The 12,140-nt window shown below is 36.3% G+C and overlaps 2 protein-coding genes across 2 annotated transcripts; both read right to left on the reverse strand.

The window, feature by feature from the left end:
* Window positions 1–342: 342 nt before the first annotated feature.
* LOC133304453 (histone-binding protein MSI1-like) lies at window positions 343–3,967 on the reverse strand. Its single transcript, XM_061504490.1, has 5 exons — window positions 3,212–3,967; window positions 2,980–3,132; window positions 2,010–2,134; window positions 1,818–1,913; window positions 343–565 (listed from the first exon to the last, which is right to left on the reverse strand). Exons 1-5 carry the CDS (start codon window positions 3,965–3,967, stop codon window positions 343–345), a joined length of 1,353 nt encoding a protein of 450 aa, XP_061360474.1.
* A 2,289-nt stretch (window positions 3,968–6,256) lies between these two features.
* Window positions 6,257–11,658, reverse strand: LOC133304462 (WD-40 repeat-containing protein MSI1). The gene is made up of 5 exons (XM_061504499.1): window positions 10,885–11,658; window positions 10,656–10,808; window positions 9,242–9,366; window positions 9,055–9,150; window positions 6,257–6,780 (listed from the first exon to the last, which is right to left on the reverse strand). The coding sequence occupies exons 1-5, from the start codon at window positions 11,554–11,556 to the stop codon at window positions 6,555–6,557; spliced, it is 1,272 nt and encodes a 423-aa protein (XP_061360483.1). The 5' UTR covers window positions 11,557–11,658; the 3' UTR covers window positions 6,257–6,554.
* Window positions 11,659–12,140: the final 482 nt, after the last annotated feature.

Raw genomic sequence — 12,140 nt, forward strand, 5'->3', positions numbered from 1 at the left:
TAATGAAACTGTCTCGGCTGGGTTCGAACTAATTATCATATATATATGCACAACCCTAGCTACCCTTTCGGTTTCGGCTCAAACGGAATCCATAAATCTATGTAACAGATATGAGTAGGTCATTAATATGATCATATTCCAGTTTTTGGTATGTTAAGCTTTAAACTCTAGTGATTTTTGGACACCAGAGCAGTTAGACAAACGGTGTATATATTTGGAAAAGTTAATATGGGAAACCTCAGCATGGTACCAATTAACAAGTAGTGGTCAAGGCAATCATATACCTCACAGAAACACAGCTAGCTAGCTACAATAAAGAGAAACATTAACTCATGATGCCATTCACCCTTGAGGTTCACCTCCCATCAGATCTTCATCGTTATAGTATAGGACCTCAGACATCTGCCATATTTGAAGTATGTTATCCTCAGCCACACTAGCAACAATCCATTCCTCATTTTGGTTCCAAGAGAAGTCCGATATTTTGCTTGTATGACCACCATGAATAAACAGCAATTCTGGTGGACCATCTCCTATATTTTCTGCCTTCAGCTCTTCACCAATCCTACACAACAAATGACTGCACTTGGTTATTAAGCCAAATATTTCGGACATCTATGATTATAGCTATTTTTTAATAATTCACTTTCATCACAAAATCCATCTATCCGTTTTAACATTCTGCATCACAAACATTTGAGAATTAATTTAGCACGTGAGCAGCTATGTAACTTACATAAATGTTCCAAAATCCTAACTCAACAAATTCAATTACAATACATAGTCTCATTTTCTGCTTATATAGAGAAGTAGTTTACTTAATTTGGGTTACTTAACTGTTTCTTTCAAAATTCTCCACCTCGGTCACACACACACAGAGTGCATAACAATATGCGTCAGAGCATTTGATGAAAATGCGTACCAAACGAGCTTTCATTTTCCTATCCCCCCCCCCCCCCCCCCCCCCCCCCCCCCCCAAAAAAAAAAAAAAAAGTTGTAACAACAGATCAACTTGGCAAAAAAAAAAACTTCGAAGATATTTAGGTACCAATGCGGCCACCCCATTCATAGGATACAAACAGAGAATCAAATGTGGCAGCAACCGGTTTGATTTCATACACATTCCGTTGGTAAGGATGAAGCATAGTTTACCATACTAGGTTTCTGAAGTTAGCTTATATTTCCTACTTTCTTATTACCACACTTTGCTTATGGATTTATTTCAGATTCACATGTTACATCACTCGTTATAATTAGAAGTCTACTATTGAGTAAAATAGATTTCTACACTTACAAAAGCCTCCTATAATTATCTGGACTAAATTTAAAAATTCCAGCCCAGTCACCTTTTTTTTTTCCAGATAAGTCCAGCCCACTAAATTTACAATGAATCTATATAATGGTCTCTCAAGGATTCAACCATCCTAAAAGCTTAAACTGTTAGAGAACACCTTAGAAAGCATTTTAATATTTTAACACACTGCTTCACACGAAAACCATTAATGCACTTAAAAGTGTAGACATAGTACAGACCCACCGAAAACTTTGATCTTAATTTACTAACATGGCAGGGGCATGGCAACTAGGATTCAACTCATGACAACTTGCTCAAAGTGGCTCAAACACGGCATGGAACAAACAAAAAATATTACTTAGATTTATGGGGGAAGAACCCGTAATAGGATTTGTGATGTATCAAAATCTCCAACAATTCTACCCAACAATTCTACTAGGATACCACAACCCAACAAACATTTCAGGACAACTTAAAATCCACTAAGAAGTCCAGAGATGACAATGCTTTTATTAAGGAATACCTGCTAATATCCCACACCAATAGTCTCCTACCATGACAAGAAGAGGCCAAGATAGTCTCGTTCTTTGGATTCCAGCATACCTGGGTAATCTCTTCCCTATTGCACCCAAGAACAAAAATCCAGATGATCAATGACTGCTATGAACATAAGTACATGTAGAAAAAATTTAGAAACATCTGAGGAGAGTGTTACTCGTGACCATCGAAGGTGTAAAGAGCAGTACTGATCTTGCGCAGATCAAACAACTTCACAGTTTCATCCGAAGAACCCGTAGCAACAAGCCATTCGTTAAAGGGATTGAAAGTCAAGCAGTTAACCTAACAAGATATTATCCACCATAAAAAGCTTTATCAGTAAGGGTTATTGAGAAGAAGAAGAAAGTATGAGCATTTTGTAAACACTGGAAAACCACCAAAAGATTGTGAACTCAACAGAGTTAAATTAAAAGGATAAAGGAAAAGTAATGCACAATGGAGAAAGAACAATAATTAGAAAAGAGCTGACTGATTGAAAATATAAGGAAGATTAAAAAAACTCTCGGCAAGCAAAAAAATGAAAAGCCAATGAAGTGATATAGCATCAATGTACAACTGGAGAGTGGATGAGTTTAGTGAAACTTTGTCATGAATTTCAATATGTCAAAAGATATAAGTAAACATAGATTGATATCTTCAGAAGATCATATCAGCACCTAACATAAATTAATAATTCTCCTAAGTTTGTTTGTATCAAACATCATAAAATAGATCAAGTGGCTCAACTTCCCTGCATCTTTCCATCTAACAAGTTTTTCCTGCACAGGCTATGCTAATTTTTAATAAAGATTTTTTTATTTTGTTTCTGACATTAATTTCCACAAAATTATCTGTCATTTTCAAGACACAATAATAGCATTCTAACTCTTAATTTAACAGTTGTCGTGATCAAAGTCATTTTCTCATAAATCAGAGTACACATGAAAACTTACATCGATCAAACATATGCTCTAACAACTCTTTAAACAATCATCTAAGTTAAGTTTCATTAAATGCAGAATGCAAAGTCATTCGAATCCAAGAAGTGAGATTTAACTGGTTCAAACCAACATATTTGTACCCACAACCAGATTTATGCACCCACGATTCACACAAGAGAGAGACAGAGAGAGTTATATATTATGCACCTCACTTTGATGAGCAACAACAGATTGGGCAGGCTTGGTAACATATGGTGTTCGAAGATCCCATATAAGCAAGTTTTGTTCACTACCAACAGAACCAAACAAGTACTCATGCTTCAAATGCCAAGCTACATCTTCCACAGCACCTTCATCGACCTAATTATAATTCATGTTTTCACAAGGCACAAACAATAATGCATGTATTTTCATTTTAAAATTTTGAAAATAAAAAAACCTTGAAAACTTGGTTGGGGTAGAGTGATTTCTTATTGGGAATAGCGTTAACATCCCACAAGCAAATCAAAGGATCCTCAGAGCCACTAAGCAAATGGCCATATCTGAACTTGCTCCACGACAAACCCCACCCTTCATTGGTGTGACCAATCAACCTCAAATCAGGGGTAGAGGGATGCTTGATATAATCAAAGATATGAACCTCACCACTAACGGTTTTAGTGGCAATGATGAATGGGTTTTGTGGCATATAACGAGCCCTATTAACCTCACCATCGTGTTTGATTTGCTGTATGATTTGAACATCACCGGCGTTGACACCACCAACACCAGGGCCTTCATCATCATAGTATGGGATGTGGAGCTCTGCACTTTCGAGAGGGATTTGTACCTCAGCGAGCATCAGGTAATTGGGCTCGTTCATGGCGGCGTGGGTTCCGAGGATGATTTTTTGAACGGAGTAGTCCTCGCCGGGAGGCTCGTGGCTGTCCGGGAGCCACTCCACCGTGAGGGACTGCCACTCGAGGACGTGTGTGAAGACGAGGTCGTACAAGAATGGAGTGTTCTTCTTCCAAATCTTGTAATCTTCGCTTATCTCCCTCATCTCCATTCTCATATCTTCTTCCTTCTTCTGTTGCCTCTTCTCCTCGTGTCTCCTCCGAATCTCCATTCTCAACTCCGCTGTTCTCTTTCCCACTTTCTCAACTTTTTCCCTTCCCCTTCCCCTTCCCCTTCCTCTTCCCCTTCCCCTTTCCATCTCTCTGTAAACCCTAATTACGATTACTCTCTTTCTCTGATGTAAATGCAAATGCAAATGCAAATGCAATACACACGAGACTATGTAATTTGGTAAAGCTCGAGTTTTGGAGGGAAATGCAGTTTATACGGTTCATGAAGTTGAAGGAGGCGGTTGAGTGGTTAGTTAATCGTTTTAACGGAAATCAGTTATCGGTAGTTAATATCAATAATAATAATTATATTAAAGAGTAAATACTCTTTTTGGTCCTCCGTAAATTTTACGATACCCGTTTTAGTCCCTAATAAATAAAACCGCCCATCGTGGCCCCTAAAAATTCAAAATTGACCCATTTTAGTCCTTTTGAGGACTAATACGGGTCTTTTTTGAATCTGTGAGGGACCACGATTTCAACTGAATAGGTCCATTTTGAATTTCGTAGGGACCACAATGGGCCTTTTTATTTGCTAGGGACTAAAGCGGGCATCATGAAATTTGATGAGGACCAAAAAGGGTATTTACTCTATATTAAAATGGGAGTGGATCCTCTCATGTGCTAATTAACATGACCATGTCATGTGGGGCAATCCTAACCATACATGGGTGAGTTAATGGTGATAAGGGAGGAGAGATAAAAAATATAAAGATGGAAAGTTACACAATCATCACCGTTGATTTAATTATTAATGGTTAAGATCCTCTCATATGACATGATCATCTTAAATTACACATGAAAAGATCCATTTCTTATTAAAATAGTTCATATTTATTTTCTCGGACCGAGTGAAGATGTAGAATGTTAGGAGCTTAAAGCAAAATGACATGATACATAATACGAGATAGGTCAATTAACATAACATCATGCATCAGATAGCCATTTTACCAGCATTTAATTTTTTGCTGCCTAAATTTGTAATTATATAACTAATGTCCTCAACCTGCCAACCAAAATATTCATATTATTTGTCTTTTGGAGAAAAAATATTTGTACTAAGATGAGAGAAGTGTTTGTCATTTTAAATTACATAAAATTATGTCATTTTAAGATAGAGATAGACACAAAATAATATTTTTTTATTTAAAATTTAAATTAAAAAAAATCACCCACTTTCTCCTCCATGATTTTCATTCTTTGAGTTTATCTCTCTCCTAAAATGACATAACTTATGTCATTTAAAAATGATAAACATCAAACCCTTAAAAAATATATAATTGTATTATTTTAAGAGGAAAAAGGACACAACTTAATATTTTTTATTTAAAATTTAAATTTAAAAAACATACTTATTTTTTCTCCGTGATTTTCATTATTTGTATCTTTCTCTTATTTAAAATGAAATAACTCTATGTGATAAACACTAAACCCTTTTTTTTCAAAATAATTAACTAATTAAATTTAAAAGCCATTGATGTAATTATCAGTCTTTGTATTTTTATTTTATTTTTTTCATGAATCCTAAACATCCAGTCTTTATTGAATTATTTCAACATATTCTGATTTTTTTTATTTCGTAATATTATTAAATTCGCAACTTTTAGAGTATAAATTTTATTACTCAGTTTGTAACGTTCAACATAAGAAAAATTTAAAAAATAGTACAATATTTTTCTAAAAAAAAACCCAAACTAACCCCTCTATATTATTATGATAGTACGATAAGATGGTTCTTACTTTTGCATGCAACTATTGAAGATACACCTAACGTAATTCGTTTTAAGCTGGGCCAAATCATGTCATCTTTTCGTGTGAAAAAAATATATGATATGGTCATGTGAGAAGATCACAACCATACATAGGTAAATCACCGATTATGATTTCGTAATTACTTATTTTAACATTTTTTTTTCTCTCCTTCATTATTACTATTGATCCACTTTTATATAGTTATGATTCCCTGCATGACATTATCATATGAATTTTAACGTGAGAAGATCCAGATCCCTTGCGAAGCAAGGCATGATGTAGCTGCGAGGCGGAATAACCATATTCAAAGTCACCGATGATATCCAGTAATTTTCATCCTACTTATCCGATGCAGACGGTGCTAGCCTTCGGGATTGGGCTCAAAAGAAATCGATACAACATAAAGCTATCTAACTGATATGAGTGCATCATTAATTTAATTCGATCACTTTCATATTTTTATCCCCGGGTGTGTTAAGCTTTATATTCTGGTGATTTTGGATTAAAATAAATCCTCTAATATCTTTAACATGAGAACATCATATGAGAAGTCTTAGTTAATAATCATTAATATGTAAGCAACCATAACGACAAAACACCTAAAACAAAAATGTTAATTTCTCACTATATGACCACGACTTTTCACATTGTTAAGATGAGAGGATTCATTGCCAGAATTTGGATGCTAGAACAGTTATACAAACGGTAATTGGAAAAGTTATTTAGAAACCTCACCATTTCAGCATGGTACCAACAAGTACTGGTCAAGGCAACAAGAGTTTATCATACCTTACAAAAACACAGCTAAAACTAAGACGAAAAAAGGATCCACGGTACGAGTATAATAGGGAAAAGCTCCCCGACACCCAAATACTCAACTTACATTCCACACTACACTGACTATATATCATTACGAGCGATAAATTAGGAGGCCTTTGTTGACTCTTCTGGAAGATCATCTTCGTCATGGTATATGTTCTCCGCCATCTGCCATATTTGAAGTATGTTGTCTTCAGCCACACTAGCAACAACCCAATCTTCACACGGGTTCCAAGAGAAGTCGGATATTTTGCTTGTATGGCCACCATGAATAAACAGCAATTCTGGTGGACCATCTTCTGCATCTTCTGGTGACTGCTCTTCATCAATCCTACACAACAAATGAGCACACTTTGTTATTAAGGCAAATAGTAGGGATATCTATGATTATAGGTGTTTTTTAACAATTCACTTTCATCAGAAAATCGATCCTCAATAACAATTTTAACAATCTGCACCTGAAACATTTGAGAAGCTCAATGCTACAAACAAGTAACAGTGGCCATCTCAACCTACAAAGGAATGAACAGGTACATGCAACTGGCCTGCTGTCTAAGTAAGAAGGAGTCCAATGATGGTGGTAACTGACTCGATATCATGTTCAAGAGATAACTATTGGTCCATTATTCCATCAGTCCCGTATTTACTGAACCCATTAACTCCAGAAAAACCGAGAAATTGTTACCCAATTGATTCGCTCCGCCAAGAGGAGCTTTAATTCATTCAAGTGGCAAGCAGACCCCAATTCAACGGTGGTTCAAAAAAATTAACAGATGAAGTTATTAACGCTAACCAACATGTAAGAGCAACTTTAATTCACCGGTTCTAACAGTGTGATTTTTCATCTCAACATTTTTTTTTTATTGAACTAGTGGAAGAGCAGTTCAATCCTTCACATCAATTGGTTGACCAGCAATTGGAACAGTTAGGTTAACCACTAGGCCCACCTTCAGGAATTAAGAGATCATTCCATTTATGCTCTTAATACTCCCATCATATGAAAATATTTTATAATAATTACAAGAAATCCATGTTCAGTGATTGGCACATAAACAAATGTAGATTCCAATTTGAAAAACAACTGGCCAGTAAGAAATGGGCTTCAAATTGCAAAGAGGAATTTTCATGTCATGACTTCCACTTATGTCCGGAATCTCTTACATAACAACTTTATCACAAGTTGAAATCTCCAAGTATGGAGGGTGAATAAAATGGAAAAGCGTCCTATTTTTTAAATTCATATTTATGATCTAGTTTCAGTTGTTTATCTTCAGTTAAATCAGGTAACTTCTTGACCTATGGGCATTGAAAACTAGTTATGGATTGAAAACCTGAACAATGCTTAGTTTCAGCATTTAAATCTGAAAAACAATTTTCTTGATACTTAATTATTTCCAGTTATTCTACAGATAAAAGAAAAACAAATTTGAGAACAGGGATTGAGAACAAAAATTTACCAAACAAAAAATGCACGAAAACATTTGGCAATACCAGTGACATGTAAGTATTTTTGTGGAAAGAGCATAAATATTTTTATCTTAGCAAAATTATAAAGAACAAATATTCAATCCACATACTTTAGTTTAGTTTTTTTAGAGAGTTTACCTAGTTTGGGTTACTTAAATCAGCTGTTTATTTTTGAAATTCTCTTTCACAGTCACACACACACAATGCAAAACATGATGCATCAGAGCATTTGATCGAATGTGTAGCAAAAGACCTTTCATTTTTCCTATTTCCCCCCACAAAAGTTGTAACATCAGATCAACTTGCAAAGTACCAATGGTGCCTCCTCCCCACTCATAGGAAACAAATAGATAATTAACAGTGGCAGCAATAGGTTTAATTCCATACTCATTCCATTGATCAGGATCAGGATTAAGCCTAGTTTACCATACTAGGTTTACAGTTTATATTTCCTACTTTCTTATTAGCACACTTTGTTTATGTTATTGTTCAACAGATTTATTCCAGATTCACATGTTGCATCACTCACTGAACTTAGAAGTCTACTGTTCAGTAAAATAGATTCTTACACTAACAAAAGCCTCCTTCCAATATATTGACTTAAAATAAAAAATTCAGGCCCAATCACCTTATTTTCAAGCTAAGTCCAGCCCACTAAGTATATAGTAAATCTATATAATGGTAAAACCTAAACAATCATGAACCTACTAGACTATGTCAAGTACTGAAAATCAGATCAAGGATTCAACCATCCCAAAAGCTTAAACTGTTAGAGAACACCTAGGAATGGATTTTAATATTTCTAACACACCGCTTCACATGAAAATCATTGAACTTAAAAGTGTAGACGTAGTACAAGCCCACCCAAAACTATGTGCTGGGATTTTAACTTACTTACGAGTTACAGAAGGGAGGAATTGAACTCATGACGACTTAGTCAAAGTAGCTCAAACATGTCATAGAACAAACTATAAAAAATAGTTAAAATAAGAGGAAGAGCCACTAACAGGCTATATGATTGATCAAAATCTCAACAATTCCACTAGGGTACCATAACCCAGTAAACATTTCAGAACAACAAACAAAAACAAAATCCACTAAAAAGTCCAGAGATGGCAATTCTTTCATTAAGCAATACCTGCTCAGATCCCACACCATAAGTCTCCTACCAAGACAACAAGAAGCCAAGATAGTCTCATTCTTTGGATTCCAGCCAACCTGGAAAACCTCCTCCCTGTTGCACTCAAGAAGAAAAATCCAGATCAATAACTGCTAAATGTAAGTACAACAAGAGAAACTTTGGAAACCTCTGGGGAGAATGTTACTTGTGACAATCAAATGTGTGAAGAGCAGTACTGATCTTGCGCAGATCAAACAACTTCACAGTTTTATCCGTAGAACCAGTAGCAACAACCCATTCGTTAAAGGGATTGAAAGCCAAGCAGTTAACCTAACAGATATCCAGCATAAAAAGCTTTATCAGAAAGTGATATTGAGAATTTTGAAAACAGTGGAAAACCACCAAAAGAGTGTGAACTCAACAGAGTTAAAAAGATAAAGGCAACTAAAGCACAATGGAGGAGAATATTGCAAGGGGCTTAAAGATTGAATATTTAAGAAAAGATTAAAAATCTCTCAGCAAGCAAAATATGAGAAGCCATAGAAGTAAAATAGCATCAAAGTACAACTGAAGAGTGCAGTTATGGCCACTTCTTTGATCTTAGCCATGGTTATAAATTTATACGTTTTGCTTATTTGAATCTTCTATCAGCACCCATAATTAAGTCTTTCAATATGTCACCATGTTACAACACAACTCCGTTAAGATTTAATATGTCTGGGATTTGACGAGTTTGGCCAAACTCTCATGAATTTCTAGATTTCAAAAGATGTACGTAAATAAAATTGACATCTTCAGAATGTATCACAAAACATAAATTAATAATTCTCCTAAGTTTGCATCAAGCAAGCGATGTACATCATAAAATAGATCAAGTGGTTCAACTTCCTGGTATCTTTCCATATAACAGGTTTTTCCACCACAGACTACGCTCCTTTTGAGAAAGATCCACGCTACAGCGCTATAGCGGTAGCGCAATAGCGGAGTCCTATGCATGAACCTGTTATATAGATATACCACACAAATAAATGATAAAAAATAAACCCTAAACCATAATTAAATTTATTATCATTCCAAATAAGGACTCTAAATACTGATGTCAATTAAAAAGATCCAAATACTGTCAATTGAAAAAGTCTCGACGCGTTCAGATACATTAAGGCTTAAAAGATTAAAAAACCCTTAAAATATGACCGTTACGAATTTAAAAAGAGGACAAATATGGAAACTTGTCCCCTTTCACTGTAGGGTGCTATTGCGCTGCGATTTTCCGCAAAAGCGGCCGCTACCACGAAGAGATACGTTGTGTGGCATCCTGTAGCAGCAAGGAGCCACAATGTGCTATGGTAGTGCTATAGCATGCTATTGATCACTCACATCAAACATATGTTCTAACAAACTCTTTAAATAAAGATCAAGTTAAGTTTCTTCAATTGCACAATGTCAAGACATTCTAATCCAAACTAGTTCCTCGTATGGATTTACTTTTCAATATATATACCATACCATTACATATCACAAGTAGCCAGATTTAACTAACTGGTTCAAACCAACATATTTGTCCACAAACATGCCTGTACCACACAAGAGTGAGAGAAAGAGAGAGAGTTATTATGCACCTCACTTTGATGAGCAACAACAGATTGGACAGGCTTGGTAACTGCTGGTGTTCGAAGATCCCATATAAGCAAGTATTGATCATCCCCAACAGAACCAAACAAGTACTCATGCCTCAAATGCCAAGCCACATCTTCCACAACACCTTCATGAACCTAATTACAACAACACCACAATATTCATGTTTTGCAGGTGGGGGGAAAACATTAAAAAAAAAAAAAAACATGATACCTTGAAAATTTGCATGGCCTCGAGGGACTTATTTTTGGGAGAAGCATTAATATCCCACAAGCAAATCTGAGCATCATCAGAGCCACTGAGCAAATGGCCCTGTTTGAATTTGCTCCACGACAAGCCATAACCTTCAGTGTTGTGACCTCTCAACCTCAAATCAGGGTTACAAGCACCATCAAGAGGGGGCTTAGAAGGATGCTTACTATAATCAAAGACATAAACCTCAGCACTAACGGTTTTAGTCGCAATGATGAAAGGGTTTTGCGGCATATAACGAGCCCTATTAACCTCACCATCATGATTAATCTGTTGAATGATCTGAACCTTTCCGTTGGCGCAACCGAAACCGCCGAAATCAGGACGATCGTCGTCGTAGTGGCGCGCGTCATTCTCGGAATCCTCGAGGGGAAGTTGAACCTGAGCGAGCATAAGGTAATTGGGCTCGTTCTCGGAGGTGTGGGTTCCGAGGATGACTTTCTGGATGGAGTGGTCCTTTCCCGGTGGTTCGTGGCGGTCGGGGAGCCACTCCACGGTGAGCGAGGGCCATTCTAAGGCGTGTGTGATAACGAGGTCATAGAGAAAGGGACTGTTCTTCTTCCATATCTTGTACTCTTCGTTTATGAGCCTCTCTTCTATTTCACCTCTCATTTCCTCTTCCTCCTTCCCCATCCACACTCTAAAACCCTAATAAACGAGTTCACTCGCTCACCACACTCACTCTTTCTCCGATGCAAAATGGCAAAATGCAAACGCACTATGGAAAAAATGAAAATGGAACCGCCCTCCCTCTAATTTACAATTTACCCACCCCTACTTTATTCCTTTCTCTCTTTCGGTTTTCGCTTCTCGGCTTGGGTTGGGTAAACTTTTTTTTTTTTTTTCAGTAATTTGAAGGGTATCCTCCGACCGTAACCGAAGATTAATCCCCAATCAAGCATTGTCGGGTCTTTCGACTCGAACTCGGGACCTCCGGTTAAGGGAAATATTTAATATGGTCCAGGACCACTGAATCTTTTGGTACTCCTTTTCACATCATTAATTTTTTTTTCCCTTTTTATCCATGTTATTTTCTCTCTTTTTCGATTTTATCCTCCTATTTACACTAAGGGACCATCTAAAAAATGGTGGCACAGTTCACTTTAAATAATCTCCTGGTTAAGGGACCCAGGCTCCTTACCACATGTGCCAAAGGAGTTTGGTGGTTGAGTAACCTTACACATTTATTTTATTTTATTCACTCTCAATATTAAATT

This window comes from Gastrolobium bilobum, unplaced genomic scaffold, assembly GCF_033153095.1.
Source record: "Gastrolobium bilobum isolate Gb01-03AN ecotype WA unplaced genomic scaffold, APGP_CSIRO_Gbil_v1 utg11839, whole genome shotgun sequence".
In the NCBI taxonomy this organism is placed as follows: Eukaryota; Viridiplantae; Streptophyta; class Magnoliopsida; order Fabales; family Fabaceae; genus Gastrolobium; species Gastrolobium bilobum.